The 17,857-nt window shown below is 34.4% G+C and overlaps 1 protein-coding gene across 1 annotated transcript in view; it reads left to right on the top strand.

Moving 5' to 3' along the window:
- Window positions 1-16,812, top strand: part of Kua (Plasmanylethanolamine desaturase Kua) — a 21,410-nt gene extending 4,598 nt beyond the window's left edge. The window contains exons 3-4 of the mRNA XM_071593341.1: window positions 10,145-10,363; window positions 13,591-16,812. Of these exons, the coding sequence (XP_071449442.1) occupies window positions 10,145-10,363; window positions 13,591-13,851 (480 nt within the window). The 3' untranslated portion in view covers window positions 13,852-16,812. The remainder of the gene's footprint in view (window positions 1-10,144; window positions 10,364-13,590) is intronic.
- Window positions 16,813-17,857: the final 1,045 nt, after the last annotated feature.

Here is a 17,857-nt window from a genome sequence, read left to right as displayed (position 1 = left end):
CTCCTTATTCCACCGATCTTGTGCCTTGTAATTTTTATTTTTTTCCTCAAGGCAGCTATCAAGTCCTGGATTCGAGAAAAGTCTGAAGAGTTTTTCAGTGACGCAACGAAAAACTTGTTACATTTGGGAGAAATGTGTGAGCCTTAACGGTGACTATGTTGAAAAATAATTATTTGATTTGAAGCTTAACAATTGTACTTTTTGCCCAATCTTGCTATTTGTTTTTGTTTGTGGTCTACACGCATATGTGCATTAGTTTTCAGCCTACCCTCGTATCTTGCCTTACGTAAGCAAACCCAACCTGTATGATTTTCTGTTAAAAGATTTAGCTGGCAAATCAAAGGTGTCTATGGTAAAGGAACTATCATCCTAACTCTGAATACAAGATTGAGCTGCTATTCAGCTTTTTACATACAAGAAGAGCCTCTCATGTGCAATAATCTATGTGTTTAAATCTTAATGATTGTGTGCATTAACGTTTTCGTGATAATTAGTTGCGCACTTGGCAATGGTAGAAACTTTTTCCAAAACCACTTTCAAAATTGTCAAAGCAGAATGGTAGTCTTAAGTCTTGTTTTGGGAGCATTTAATGATATTTGGGAGGAGGAGAGCCAATAAATGCCACAAGTTATCTGTTAAAAATATTATGAGTATTGAAAAATCCTGATAATCATTTTTGTGTTCAGTTATCCTAAAATAATTGTTGGACTGCTATGGCTTGCGTGTACATTTACATGAGAGGGTATCATTAACTTTTAATTATTGCCAAAGAATAATCAAGATGGAAACTTAATTTGTATTTTTTATTATTTACACTTCTCTAAATAGTCACCATCCAGAGTGACATTTTTCTCCCTGCAGTTCTTGACCTTTCGAAGACCATCATTGCAGGATTCAGCAGATTGCATTGAAAACTATCGTTTCTACCTCATTAGTGCTGTCAAATCTCCAACCCTGCAATGATTTTTTTGAGCTCTCGGCATAAGAAAAAGTTACTACTTGGGGTGAGATTGGGAGAATAGGGTGGATTTGGCAAAATTTCAATGCCATATTGCTGTGAAATCCAGTCGTGCTGTGGTCGCAATTGTAGGTTTTGCCATGTTTGCTTCTGGAAAGTAGTCTGTAGTCGTGGAATTCAGCATGCTGACACCTTTGACTAGTGCAGTTCTTCATGAATAATTATCCACAGTGCCGAAATTATTAGGTTAAATAGGATGAAATCCATAGTGAAGACTACTTTCTTCACTGTGGCAGCATCATCGGTGAGTTACAGTCTTCCACCTCTTGGATTGTCTGAGAGGGACATTAGTAGCCAGTTGAAAATTCCTTTTCCACCTCACAACTGTGTTGTATGACAGGATATCAATTCAATAAACGGCTATCATTTCATTGTGGATTTTTAGGGCACTGTAACTTTTCAAATGAAGGTACTTAATAACACTGTGAGGCTCCATATTCCCTATACTGCCAGTTACTTCAGGCTACAGTTTCCTGAATTACAAAAATCAACATTAATAGCTGTAATTTACAGAATTGATGATGCATTAACTGTTTAAACTAGCCTCTTGCATAACTTTAATCATTGGTAGTCATTTTTATTATTGAATTCTCCTGTGATTGATAGGTATAAAATATTATTTGATGCTTCATAATGCCTCACATGCTGTGGATGCTGGTTTTTTCTTAAACCTCAATCAGCAATGGTATCCATTTAAATACTTCTTCGGCCATTGATGATCCTGTCATCTTTATAATGAGGTTGCTGAAAATCACTTACACCTTCTCGTAAATGATATTCTCATTATTAGTTTTGCATTGCAATTGATTTTTCTTTTATCGATATGAGAAACAACCTTTCAAAATCAGCAAGGATAGGTAGCTGCTCCATAGATATTCTTGTCACTCCCTTTGAAGCATCTATCACCTTAGTCTTGTCCTCTTTGTGTGCGTGGTAGATCAGCCATGCTAATACCTCATTCTTCATTTCTATGGCTTTTTTTGCTCTAGTGGCTATCTTCTTGTGGATTTTTCCTGACTGATATTTCTGTCAGGGTTTTGCTCTTTGCATGAAAAATCACTAGTAATGTCTAAACACAATTTTGGGAAAATGTGTATCTACATGGACATGGTTCTGCTAAGAACAAGTGCTAACGGAAGCTGAAGCAGCAGGCATGCAATCAGTCATGGGCTTCCCCTCTCCTCGTCACCTTTTATGAGAGTTATTTATAAAAAATATTTTTTACCCATTATGAAAATTAATCTTTATTCAAAATTATCTTTTATTGATGTTTCACTGTATCTGATTCAATTTATAAAAAATATCACCTTGGTTGTGTCATCAACTCCTGGGATTTTTTATACTAAGTAGTTAAGTAAAATTTCAAGGAAGTTTGGTCATTTTAAAAAATTGTATGCAGTTGATGAAGAAAATTTATAATTTTGATATTGACTCGATAAGGTATAGCAAAGCCTCGATATACTAGAAGTTTTCTAAATGTAATGTTAATTCTAATATACTAAATAAGCCTAAATATCAGAGTGCTGAATTTCAGATTATTTAGAGTTAACAGTGTCATAAAAAAGTAAATTGTATTGCCATAAAAATGCAATGGAAGAATATAGAAAGTTATTTTGAAAATTAAATATTTTGCCATTTTTTTCTTTTTAGGAACCAAAGATAAGTAATGGAAAAATATCATAAGTTTTACAGCCGTATGTAATTTATTTCTTTCTCAAATCCTTATACTACATGCATTCATAGAACGAAGCATGAAAGGTTTTACAAATTATTTATATAACAGCACAGTTGTGGCAGTACACAGTAGATACAAAATTGCATTGTAGCAGCACCAGGTCATAGCAGAATACGGTTTAAAGTTTTTTGGTGGTCAATCGACATTGACTTCCAATTAATTCTGTAGTTAGAATCTTCATCCATGCAAGCTTGTTTAAGTACATTTGTATGAATATTTTGATAAAGTCAAGATTACCATAAACAGGATATGTTTAGCTCCTGAAAATATGGTATTTTTTATCAAAATTGCACTGGAAGAAGGCGAGTGGTTGGTCATAGCAAGTAGCTCTTGCTGCGCTAGTGCTTATTCCATATGATAAATAAAAAACCTTAAATGCAACCGGCACACCATTGGTGTTGGGTGGGCTGCATTTTGATTTTGGATTTACTATTATGATTCGAAGATGAATGAATTGCCATTTTTAACTTAATGAAAGTTGGGAAACATCCATTTAATCTTATTCAGGTCAGTGCAGTAAAAATATTTATTGCGTGCTCCTTTGTCATTTTCAATATTTTTGTCACAATTGTTCTATGAAGTGTAATGATGTAGTCAATGAATGCTTTTTAAATTAAGATAATTTAAACTTAAATCTATCATCTCACTGACACCTTATTCACCAATGAATAACTGATTATAGCACTTTTCCACTTAATAAAATGCTTTATTTTACAACCAGGCTTTGATGTATAGCATCATCATCATCTGATGATGATGATGTTATACATCGAAACCTGGTCCTAAAATAAAAAATTCATCTAGTGGAAAAGTGCTACAATCAGTTATTCATTATGTTCGACTTCCACCACATCACGCCTGAAGCTACTAAATTTGACCTTATTCACTGTTTTTACTACAGTTTTAAATTTTGAGCATGTAGCTTAATGTATAAGTTTTTACAATGCTTGTGAGTAACATTTTTTTTCAATGGATGATTTCCTTATGAATCAAATGTCTATCTAATTTTCTTGTGTTGTTGTATAATTAAAATGAGGGTAATCTCAAGTGTCCATTGTTTTCAAATAAAAAGAAACTTTTATTTTCATCTATTCCTATATTTTATGGCTTAAACATTCCTCTATTTTTCTAGAAATCAGCATTTTTGTAGTCTCTGGGGCATTTTTGTGAGCACATATCATACCAGCTCGCCTCTATTTTGTTAAGGAAGCATTGGAGCACATTGTTTCACCCCAACTGTTGCGGGAGAGTAATGGTTAGTTGGGAAAGCATTTTCATGGAGAGGACTTATACTCTTGCTTAACACGTTGTGTACGGATGGCTAGAATTCTCATCATTTAAAACCCAACCGGTGAAATAGATTGACAAATAGTTGTCTTTATTTTGGGACAAATTGAGACTATGGGGTCTCCTCTACCACCAAACCCCTTGATGTTGGATGACTAGAATTCTTGTCATTTAGGAGCATTATTTTAAATTTTTAATTAACATTATTTACATTTTCGGTGGTAATTTTTCATTTGCCTTTTGTTATTTAATAAGAACAGTCATAACTTAATTTTTGGTTTCGTTAAGTAATTTGGATGGTATAAGCCATTTTACTGTACTTAAATCCCAGACCGCTTTTCTGTAATGGTGCACAACTTCAATTTCAACAGCTTGAACATTATTTGTCATCCCTCTTCATTTTGGAGGTATTATTTCTTTCATCTCTTCCTCGGGTACCCCAACACCTTGCATCATCATTTCTTGATAGTTTATCCACATGGCCCCAGCTGAGCTATCGGCAAGGAACCTTATCTCTATTGCCTCAAGGACCATTGCCTTGCCTGCAAGTTCTACTATTGGCTACTGGGATGCACTTTCAGCTCTGCTCGATCAACGTAAACATTTATTATGAAAAGAATGAGGGGGCCAATAATGAATCATCCATAGTCTTTTTCAGCTCTAGTCAGTTCCTTCAGTTGGTGTGTCTTCAGCAGTTTGTTTCCTTGAGTTCGGGTGATTTTGGTGTTGTGTTTATCTTGCGTGAGGGTTTCCTCAATCTGTATTTTTCAAAATATTTAATGGAATATTCCATACAATGGCATCGCATAGGAGTGCTATTCGCTATGAAAAAGTTTTATTAGATCTGTGCGCCGAAGACTATCCAAATGTGCCATTAGGGTTTGATGAGGAGAGTGACCAGGGCAGAAGTGATTCCATCTGATATGGTAGTGAAGATCAGAAATAGCAAATCCACTCCTCTCTTGATAGGTGAAAGGGACTCCAATAAGATTGCCAATAAAGACAATACTTTGCCAGAAATCTCTACTACAACCATCAGGTCAAAAAGAGGGCTCCCTACTACATTGAAGAGTGAGGTGAAAACAATGAAAAAGGTGCAGTGCCCATTTTCTGATAAAGGTGAAGTGCTTCTGGTGATTTAGAAAGACAAAAGGGAGATGAGGATGATTAGTACTATTCACATTACTAGGATGGGTAATATGCAGTTGAAAGATAGGATCACAGGACTGTTAATTAACAAAACTATCTGCATTTTGAAATACCATAAGTTCATGAAAGGTGTAGACAGGGCAGATATGTATTTATGGTGTTATAGAATCATGAGAAAAACAATGAAATGGTCAAAGAAAGTAGTGCTGTGGCTTATTAATTGTGCTCTTTTTAATGCTTTTAGAATTTATAAAACACTACATGAGTCAAATAGCATTCGTTTGAAAGGCGTTCTGCTCCAGACCACCAAAGAGTGGGCAAGGAGTAGAGAGGAGCCAAATGAGTCATCTTCGGAGAATGACAGCGATGATTAGCCAACACAGTGTGTTCCCTCAAGGGATCGCCCACATCTTCTCTAGAGAGACCTTAGCATCATCTTGTTCCTATCATGGGTAAAAGGAAGAAAAACTACCACACAAGATGATGCAAAGTGTGTACTTCAACAAAAATTAAGGAGGAGACGAGGTATGTGTGCTCTTTATGTGATGTTCCACCCAACAAATGAAAATGTTTCGTGAAGTATCACACAAATAGGATATACTAAAATATTTGCGCATATTACATTCAAAGTTCCATTAAAAATTTTCAATTTATAAGAAAGTTAGGATGATTTTATTAAAGCAATGTATGTGCAAAAACTACACTTAAAAAATCTTCCGGAACAGTGGGTTAAATTCAATTAAATACCCTGATATGCACTGTGTTTGTTTTCTTCTTCTCCGGGCATGAATACTTGTCCCAGTTGTGTAAGTGTTTCACAATACTTGTCATTTAGTGGCTTGGGTAGAGAGAAATGCTGCCAATCATGCTATTTTTGTTTGGTCTCAAGTTTTAAGTTCGACCCCCAAGTTTTATCAATAACAAGTAATAATGACTTGGTGAATGATGAGGTCCAATACTTCAATGATATAGCAGCGAGCTGATGCGTCACGGGCATGCAAAAACTGCCCCAGCATTGACCAAAATGGCAATTATGTAGGAAAATAGAGGATCGTTCATGCTTAAACATGATGCATAAATTATTGAAAATAAATGTTTCTTTGTATTTCTAAAAAACTCGCAAAAGACTGCAATTTTGTGATTTCTTTAGTAACTACTTGTTTTGTCAAAATTCTAAAAGTATCATAACACAGAAAATGTTGGTGTGGTGAATCATATTTTATTGCAGGTTCCCTATTATTTTATACTTCATGCGCAAATTTAATTCATTTCAAAATTATATGCATTCTGTAGTCACGATATGAGCCAAATAATGTTTCATGCCTTCATGGGAATTCCATTTAAAAATGTGTTAATATATTATTCTTTTGTTTTGACTTAAGCTTTGTCTGGTGTTTCCAATTTTGATTTATTCTTAGATATTCCACTGCCAGGTGATGATTTCATCAGGTTTTAATGGCATTGGTGATTTACTTTCTAAATTATGGAAGATTTAAAGGATGAAAAGATGGCACTCACAAAAGGGATTATAAACTTTGCTTTATTCATCTGGTTCCTTGATTAAAATGATTTTTGATAAAAAAATAATCAGTGTAGAAATATCACTATTTCCCATTCTTTTTGTCACCAAAAGTGACTGGTCTACATAGTAGGTTTTTCAAAGGCTTTCTATCCAAATGCATTTCGTTATACTTATGTCATTGAAAAAATATCGGAATCCAACGCAATAACTTTTACTAAAAGCTTAATGCTTAGTTTTGCAAAGATGCTAATTATCTCAGGGAGTAGCGGTTCCTTGTTCCCCTCTTGGTGCTACAGAGTGGTCAGACATCCTTGAATCTTTCAAAACTGGGAACAGAAAATCCCTAAAAATGCTGGGGAAAACCTTTAAGTACAGGCCAATGCTTTGAAATGATGTAAACCTCTCTAGGAGTACCACTGTTATGAAAAGACACTATCATATCGGCAATCAATTATAAGTCAAAAACGGACTGATTTGCTGTTTATGTTTGTGATGAGTTTCTCCTAGGAATGATGCTGCATGACACACATTGGTCATGAAGCAAAAGTGTAAGATAACCTTCCATAACCAATTCTCCAGCTCATTTCATTAATACTGATAAAAAAGGTACCAAAATATTCTCACACATATGTATGTATATATATATATATATATATATATATATATATATATATATATATATGTGTGTATATATACATATATATATACATATATATATATATATATATATATATATATATATATATATATACATATATATACATTTATATATATATACATATATATATATATATATACATGTATAAGTATATATATAAGTATATATATATATATATATATATATATATATATATATATATATATATATATATATACACACACACATATATATATACATACACACACACATACACACAAATATATATGTGTGACTTGTGAGGGTTTTCTGTCAATTGGGGAATTTTCAGGGCCTTGCCACATCATCCTAGGGTAATAGCATGATGTTTTGTTACAGAAGGGTCAGCGACCGCATTATTTATTTTGCATTAGTCTGAAAACAGCACTTCGGCCTTTATATCGGACTTTGAATATTGATATGCCAATTAGACAACTACATACACCCTAGCCCTTGGTGGAGAAAAAATCACTTAGGTAGGAATCAAACCCACGACCTCTGAGTAGGAGGGCACTACCCCGCCGCCGCCAGGGTTGCAATGAGTATTCAAGGACTTGTCCATATTTTCTGTAATTTTTTGAATTCCTGGGAATTCATCTGTGGTGAACGTGCTTAATTCTAATAAAATGGTATTGCATACCTGTGCATGGAAATACCAAAGTTTTGTGTCAAAAGTCATAAAATTATGGTTAATGTCCTTGTAGTGATCCTTTAAGTGTATTGTCTTTGGATTCATTTTCAGGTGATAGCAGTTTTACTCCCTCTCATGGAAGTGTTTTGTGGACAAATGTCCATCTGAAGATACTTCCAGAATAGGGTGCGAAAAAGTTGTCCCCTGAAACAATCTACGAGTACTAGGCTGCATAGCTAGCTAGCACAGCTACCTAATGCTAGCAGCTATGAGATTTTACGCAACATGCCTAGTGTAACATTGCCAACAATATCTTACTTTTATCCATTGAGTTGTTGGATTCATTTTGAACTTGAAATAATCTGATGTGTCAGAGATATGCAAGTTTATTATACATGACCAATTAGGGAAATATTAAGTTAAAATTATTATTTTTCAGGAACAGCTGGAAGCCAAACAACGATTTTTTTTAGTGCATTTAGGTTGGCATTGATTTACACATTGAAAAAAGGGTGCTATTTCCAAATTGTCTAATCATTTACTAAATGCCAGCTACAATTACCAGCTTCAAAAATACTGAAATTACCAGCTTCACAATATTAGGTAAAATGGCCTCTAGTTGGCACACCTCTTGTATGGCTTGAATTTCCCTTGTCTTAAAACTATACTTGAGTATTTTTTTGTGTTTAGGTTTTCCAGTTAAATATCTTTCAGGTCTAGGTAATTCTCTTGAAGCATATAGCAATAATAATAAATGAATTTTCAAGATTTGAGTTTACCTGTATTTCCAAATCTGAAAAAAATTGTCACAGGCTATTAATTATAATTTGGCATTATGGCTAAATGATGCTCTTATTATTATAATGCTTTTGGAACCTAAATTTATTTACTTGGCTTCATGTCCATTGTATTTCACTCGTTGAAAAATTATTCTTGTATCTTTATTACTTTATAGTTCAATCCAAATTATAGTTATGATCCAAATGCTTCCCTACCATGCAAGGAAAGAGGATCACAGAACCTGTAGAAAGTAAGGTCCAAAGCATTCACGAGATAAAATTTAGTACTATTGGTTGCAACTTGTATATCAGAAAGCCAGTTTGGTGGATAAACTGTAAATTGGTTGCCGAAAAGGTACTTATCTTTTATATGATTTGATTTCTTTTTTTGAGGCATTTTCGGGAACCATTCTCTGGCAAAATTTTCTACTGTTAAATTAAATGTGATCCATGATTATTTACGCATGAATTAAAAAAAAGCTTCTGTTTTAATGGGAGAGTTTGAGGATTATATTATTCAATATAAAATATATTTATAGTGCTGTTAAAATCTATTGAGAAATGTGCTTACATAACTCATTAATTACAGTATTAGATTTGGGAATGGTGTGTGGAAAAGATATCTCCGATATTCCACAAAATAAAGCTTAACTGCGACCTGTTTCGATACAGCATATCATCATCTAGCCCACTGTATCCAAGCTCTATCAAAACCAGGTGCGATAAAGTTATATTTTGTGGAAAGCAGTCTTACCTTTTCTATGCATCATGAAGGAATTCCACCAAGTTATGCCATCCACCATTGCATTTGGGAATATTCAAGAATTTATAGGTGTAATATCTTTCTTAAGAGTTCTTTCTAAATTGGCCCGCTGCCCTTGGCAATTCAGGTCTACTATATCTGGTATATTTCAGAAAAAGTCATGGAAAGATAAACGTTTTCTGTGGTCTGAGTTTTTAATATGTACAGTTATTAATGTAGTTTCTTTTACCACTTAATAGTCTCAAAGAAGGGAATAGATTTGAAGTCAATTTGTTGTAGAAATGCATCATAGGTACAATGAGGTGATGCTTGCAACTGGTAGTGATATATAAATTTTAAGTGAATTTTTAGTGTTATGTATTTGATATCTAGGAATTACATTCCTGTATATAGTTTTTCATATTTACTTATATTCCAATGGCAAATAGATTTCTTCCAATCAATAAATTTGTAGTCATTTTATTTTTAGTAGCCTTTACATTCCACTCTTGTATGCAATATTTTATATTTTTCCTTTTCTATATTAAATAATATTTTAAATTTCCTGAATCAAATGATAATTCTACCTAACCCATTTTTCGTAGGCCTTTTTAAGGCCATTTAGGGAACACCATATCGATCCAACATCCATAACAAGGCATGACTTCATTGAAACTAATGGTGATAACTTTATGCTCACCATCCCATTTCTGGGTTTTATCACCTGGGATTTTCTTACCCTGCCAGAAGATCAGCTTCAGCATAAGTTCTCCTGGATTTGCTACCTCTTCCTCTTGGCTATTTTTGTAGCCATGACTAATCAGGTGTGTATGCATTTTTATTCAAGAAGTTGCTTTTAATTCATTAAGAATGCTTAGTATCCATGTTAATGAAATTCATGATAGTAAGATGGTAAAATTACTTCCTATTTAAGATGTCTCACTTCCACCCGGCCGTATGAATTGTAAAGGGATTATGTCACGGTGGTCACTCTATAAATAAAGTCTGGAAATGGTCAGTAATGAGAATTTAGAAAATAAGTGGCTTCCTTGAATTTGCCAAGGAGTTCACTACTTATGAATGAGAATATTACATTATTTTAAAAGAATCCCAGGTCATCTAGTCTAATTTTCCCCGTTTTTGCTGTCTGTCTTCATGATTTGAAAGAACCTCTTGTTAAATATGAACTTCATCAAAAACAGTTCATTCTATAAAGATATTCATGAATTGTGCCTTCTTTGTATCCTAAGAAAGACAAGTTACGAACCCAAATGCATATAAATGATATGGTTACATTTTGCTAATCTTACTTCAAGGAATTTAGTTCAATCTCATGAAAAATACATTCATGGAATAATTAATGGCCATTTGGAAGAAATATTATCTTTATTCTGTGGAATTAAAAAAATATTTTTCTTCAAATTGTTTACCCTGTTTATATATTAGTATGTAATCTCCCTCTGAATATCACAGTTTAGGCAGATGGATTCTATTTAATGGTGTAAATTGATTTAATTTTAGTGTTTTATGTCCTAAATTGGAAATTGTTGCCCTTTTGTTTTATCACATTTAATTAATTATTCAAAATTATTTACCATTGTAAGGCAGGAAACCAGTGACAAATGAAAGGTCATATACTCTATTTTGAATGTGGCATTTTGTGTGAATATTGACTGTTACTAAGATAAAGCTGCTGGAACCAAACTACTGTGTCATTTGGAGTTTTTCATTTAGTTTGATTACAATGATATTAAATTGTCTGATTCATTATTGGAAAAAAATAGTTATTGTCAATGTGAACCATGTGTAAATGATTGTGTGATGGGTTCAAAAAAGGGACAAGCCAATCACAAAAGTAGAAGCTGAGCATTAGTGTAAAGGCAATGTAGGTTAAAGAGAGAGAGAAATAATCTAGGGATGAAATTGGTAATTAAATAATTTTAGGGAGAGACCATTAAAGTCACTGTTATCCTTCAGTTTTTCAGTGGTGTCCACTTTGTGTTAGCTTGGATTTTTTCATTTTGGTATTAATAAGGACTAGCATGTCAAAAAAGACTGGTAGCAAATTTCATAGTGTGTTATTTTCTATCATAGAAAAATTCACTCTTTACATATTCTGTAACCCTACCCAATATGGCATTGGAATTGAAACCTACAGGGTTCGTCCGGAAAATAAGTGTACTGAGCTCAGGAAAAAAAATTTATTACACTTTTACATATCTTAAGCTAATATTCCTCAAAATAGGACCCTTGTGAGTCGATACACTTGTTCCAGCGGCGTTCCCATTCCTGGAACGCTCCCGCGAAGGCATCATCGGGAACCTCTCGAAGACACGTCGTCACGGCCTCTTTGACGGCGTCCAAAGTCCCGTATCGCGTTCCTTTCAAACTCCTCTTTATCTTCGGGAACAGAAAGAAGTCCGGTGGTGCCAAGTCCGGGCTGTAGGGCGGGTGCGGCAGCGTTGCCACGCCGTGCTTGGCCAAGAAGTCCGACACGACAAGCGCGGTGTGAGACGGCGCATTGTCGTGATGCAGCCGCCAGATGTTTTTGATCGCTGGCCGGACGCGGGCGACTCGTTTTCGAAGCCTGTCGAGCACTTGGACGTAAAATGCAGCATTCACAGTTTGTCGTTCAGGTACAAATTCGTAGTGGACGACTCCCCTTTTGTCAAATAAGACAATGAGCATCGCCTTGATCCGAGATTTGCTCATGCGAGCTTTCTTTTGACGGGGTGATGATGGGGTGTGCCACTCCGCACTTTGTCTCTTCGACTCCGGGTCGTACTCAAAGATCCACGTCTCGTCACCCGAAACAACGTTCTCTAAAAAATGTGGATCATTTTTGCAGTGATCCGCAAGTTGTGTCGCGATTTCCAAACGATTGAGTCTTTGATCATCACTGAGCACTTTCGGCACCAACTTTGCACAAATTTTTCGCATCTGTAATTGCTCCCTAATAATCTCGTGCACTATTGTTTTTGGCACATTACACTGCTCTGCTATCATCCGAACACTAAGACGACGATCAGAGTTCAGTACATCGCGAACTTTTCGCACATTTTCGTCGGTGAGTGTCGTTGATGGGCGTCCAGGCCGTGGTTCGTCGTCGACCTCTTCTCTGCCCTCCACGAACATCTTGTGCCACCGAAAGATCATGTTTCTGGACATGGCTGACTCCCCGTAAGCCTGGTTAATCATACCGACAGTTTCGGTAGACGATTTCCCAAGCTTTACCGCAAATTTGATGGAATAACGCTGCTCCAAAACGCAAACGCATCGCGTTCCGTGACGTGGGTCGAGCGTGGAGGTTCGCGTTAACAGAGCTCCTCACTACACCACAGCTCAGAGCCGACTGCCTTTTTCAGCGTCGCTTGCCAATATACCCCCCTCCAATCGCAGCCCGTCAGAGCGGTGCTGGGCGCGCCTGGAGCGGCGGGAAAAAATCAGTACACTTATTTTCCGGACGAACCCTGTAAATATACTTCAGTCAGTAGGCTTGACAGGAAGCAAAAATTATATTTTGGGTCTTTAACAATTACTTTATAACTGCAGGTATTGTTTTAGCCATGAAAATAAAGAATATGTGGTTGAAGGTCTGCTTTGCATTTAAGTATGAAAACCTACAGTATGGCAAATACATTCAGTCTAGGTAAGAACAGAAAGGAAAGGGATAGGATACAAAAATAATAAACTCGTGGTATGTTGGGAAGATGGAAAAAGGTTGATTTCATTGTGGAAAACATTTTACAGACCGGATCAGAAACCACTTGAACAGTGATCTCGGCCCAATATCATCAAATTTTTTTATAATTTATATTTATATAAATTTTATAATTTTTTATGTTTAAAATGAATCTTTATCCGTCTTCCTCATCATAGTATGAGTTAGTAATGTTAGTGTTTTTGTTCCCTTTCCTTCATGTCCTTATCTTGTATCAAAATATGTGTATGTGTGCATTCATATTTACATTATTTGTTTCCCATATTTTTAATAGAATGATTTTTAGTTTCATTTTTATTGTTATTTAAACTGATTTTTTTATAATTTTAGATCCATAAATGGTCACATACATACTTTGGCCTGCCAGGTTGGGTGGTTTGGTTACAAGATCATAGGCTGATTCTTCCAAGGCGGCATCATCGAACCCATCATGTGGCACCACACGAGACATATTTCTGCATCACTACTGGGTGGCTAAACTGGCCCCTGGAAAAGGTGCACTTTTGGGTCATATTGGAGTGGATAATCCAAACAGTTACTGGCTGTCGCCCTCGTGCTGATGATTTCAAATGGGCTCAGAAGAGGACGTAAGAGTGATTGTTGGTGTTTAAAGGTGAATATTAATAAAATGTGTGAAGTGTACCTTCCCCGCAGGTGAATCATAGTTATAGTAATGTACAACTGACTTACAGTTCATGGTTAAACTACAAGTGAAAGGATGACTGCTTTAATGTAATTGTGCTAACAGTGACATCCTTCCTATTAGTTTGGCTCCTACATTTTGCAATGCCTTACATTAAAGCAAATATCTAACTACAATGTAAACACAGAATGAAATTACCTCTTTAGCTCACCAGCTTCTTTACTGTGTTGACATTATACATCATGCACATTCATCACTATTCACTTAATTTTGTGAAGTGAAAAATGTTCAGTGTTCATCATTTTGCTTAAAGGAGTGTTGTATGAAGCTTAGGCCAGCCATTCACTTCAGAATTTTCTAGTCTGCATCATTTAACCGCATCACCATTTCAGGTTAATTAATTTTATTACCTATTTTAGATCCTCATTTATGCAGATTTCTTTAGTTATTCATGTGATAACGTAAAACAACTATGAGTGCATGTTAAAACATGTTAATGTTGTAAACATTTCACAGCAGTTCTTGACCCATAGTGGTCACACCTCCCAGCTGAACACAATTTTTAATGGATGTTGGGAGATGTGACCAAAACGGGTGAATCTGAATACCATAAATCAATGACTATCAAATTGTAATGATGGTATGAAGCTAATCATTTTGAATAGATCTAAAAAGTCTTTTTTGGCCAAGGCCATAAGAAGTAACATTGATATCAAAATTGTAGGATCTCATTTACAAAAATGGTGTTGTCTATCAGTTCTTGTAGTTGCTCAGGAAATGGTTTGAAATTTTCAGCTTTTACAATTGTACACCACCCGTGTATATTTTTATTCAGGCTTCAACACTTTTAATACAATTTTTGATGGTTATTTGGTGGAAAGGGAAAATAATAAAGTTCCCTGATAAATGGTGGTCTGCTGTGATTTTTTTCTTCTCATGCTATAGTGTTTTCAGGTTTGATCAAAATCCTCTGTCACAAATCATTTTGTGAACGTTTTTCACTGTATTTATTTTTTTATAAATTTTAAACATGTTAATTAAAAATTGCTGAAATAATTTTAGCCATTTGTTACCAAACCTTACAGCCTCATTTTGTGTTCATGTCCTTGCCAAAAATTTTTACACATTATAGATGGAGCTATGAGGCAATATTTCAAAGAGATGATTGTGAATTGAAAACTTTGAAAGAATATGTCTAGTATAGAAAAGCATTTCTGAAGTGCAAAACTTTTCTAAAAATATGACTTTCTAAAAATGAGAAGAGATCCAAAGAATATATTGTATGTAACACATGAAAGTACTTCATGTGGAAAGTGGTTTTGGGCCCAGTGAAGCTGATCGAATGAAGAGTGTGAATGGTCATATGTTGAAGTTCTTTGACTTTAACACTTAGGTTTTGAATGTGTGGTAAATGAAGTTATCATGGGCTATTTGGAAAGAGACAAAACTGATAGTATGAAGTTGTCAAATTCATAAATGTGAGATGGCCCAATGGCTTTTATACACTTTTATACTGGATGTTTTTGTTTTATTGATGTTTTTCTGACACAGCAAATGGTATAAAATTTTATTGCCACATGTTAATGGTTAGATTTTGCCATGTGTCTTTGCATTTTAGTTATGCTTTTCCTGCTTGGTATTAGGTTATACATGTGTGATAGAGTGAGTGAATGATATATTTATGTAAGTGCTTTGTACATAGGATTGTTTATCAACTTTAGTGCTGACTATTTTATAGTCAGCAAGGACTGAAATGGTTTAGTTTTTGGTATAACTATTTCTAGTCTATTTTATCATTATAAAGAGTGAGACTTAATGAGATGCTATGGTTAAGAATTTCCTTTCGCAGTTACTTTTAGAAACTGATTGAGAAGGAAATGTTATGTAGGGTACAGAGAGAAAGGTTGGAAAGATTCCTATGAGAATGCTTACCTTGTGGTGCTATGAAATTGCCTCCAATGCACTAAGAGGTTTATAAATTACCCCTGTCATTAGCCTCATTTGAATTCATTTTGTCCAAAAGTGACCAATTCATGTTGCTAGTATTCCATCTTTCTATTCAGCCAAAGGAAGTGAAGAATTGTAATGTTATATGCGTTATTTGTCCTACATTGATGGTAAATACAGAAAATTTTGCCTGTTGTGGTGTAGTTTTTCATTTCTTCAACCAATCAGTAAACTTTAAAAATGTATACGCATGTTTTCTACCAATTGATATTTTTACATTGCCCCTCTTTAAAATGAAGTTATATATGCATTTAAGTCAGTTGTTAAAATGAGTTAATAATGCTTGTTTATTTTTGGAGATTTTATAATCATTAATATTTATTTTCAATTGCGAATATAATTAATAAGCTTTGAGGTGAACTAATTTGGAGTTTGTCAAATTTTATATTTGTAGCTTCCCAATATTTTACACCATATAATATAGGTCTTTAGTCAAATATTATTGGAATAAACCACTTTGGCGACACATTTGATATAGATTGGTTAATCCATTTCATATATTTGTATGAATGCCACAACCCTTTTCTGAATTATAAAAACGAAATATATTTTGTATAATTTCATACACAATATATATATATATCTTTACACTATACCAGTCAATCTGCTCCACTTTCATTTCTAAATTTTTCCTGTAATGCCTGGCATTAAACTAATCACGTTCATCCACTAATGTGAAGCATTTTATGTAATGCATATTGGGTGCAATGGATGGTCCTTCAAATCTGCCTGTCCTGTTCCCCCTTTTTTAAAGATATATTTAGGTGAGGAAAGCCTTTGCTCCACATCTTGGTAGGTGGGAGAGTGTGATTACCACAGGTGCCTGTGTTTTGCTTTGTCAAGTAACTTGTTGTAATGCTATTTGTATGCTATTGAATGGAATAAAATGCATTTGTATGTAATGGAATTATCATTTCAAAATTTTTTATTCTAGTGTTAAATTTATTAATGAAGTGAAGGTTGGTGTGAAGTGGTCTGTTGGTTGTTTTCATTGGTTAACTGACAAATTTGATTGCTTATTTGTATTTTCTTAAAATTATTAAAGCATGTGGTTTAAATATAATAAATATGAGACAGCAATAACTATGACTGAATGTTAACGAAATACTTGGAATGATTGCATGTCACAAGTTTGTCAAAGATTGTTTCTTATTTTGCACCTTTTTGTTTCATTTTTATGAGCCATCCATTGAAATTAATTGGCACATCATTTTCATTAGCAGTTTCCATCTTTCATAGAGAATGCCAATCCCTATTTCACCCTCCACCATCGCAAATCATTATATCTTTGCTTTTAATTGTGGGTGTGGTCCTTGATTATTTATGATGTCGGCATAAAGAGTTTATGTGTGAATTCAGTATCTTGAATTGGCATAAGTTTTTCATGATTATAAAATATTTGTTTTATTACTTCTGCAAAAAATAATTGTGTAACTAGTAAATGGATGGATTTAAAAGATGATTTTTTAATGTCATGCATAATCTTGTTTGAGTCTAGTGCACAGCATGTACATTTTAATAAAAGTATTTTTGTGTTGATTTTGGCAATTGATGTTTGAAACCTCATGCCTCAAAGTAACCTAGCTGACCTCACGATTGAGATTGATTAGGAAATTGCATTATGCACTGTTTTTAAGCCTCCAGACTATGTTCATAGAAAGGTAAAAATTTCCAAATCTGATTTAGGTGAAGAAATTACATCATGAAAGATTGATATGCTATTAATTTTGTGTTAATGGCATTATGATTATCAATATCATCTCAGCACGTGTGTGGAGAGAATTCATTCCATTAGACAAATATTTGAACTTGAATAGTTCATATATCTGTTGGTTTATTTTCGGTAATATTATTTCATTAGATGAATTGTTGCTGCAACTTGGAGAATACTTGGTGCTCCTATTTATGTTTCATAAAATATATCTTGGAATCTAAACGATTTCTTCC

This window comes from Hetaerina americana, unplaced genomic scaffold (assembly GCF_022747635.1).
Source record: "Hetaerina americana unplaced genomic scaffold, ioHetAmer1.1.p SCAF_1, whole genome shotgun sequence".
NCBI lineage: Eukaryota > Metazoa > Arthropoda > Insecta > Odonata > Calopterygidae > Hetaerina > Hetaerina americana.
Note: the sequence above shows the minus strand (reverse complement) of the source record. Positions and strands in the feature narration are given on the sequence as shown.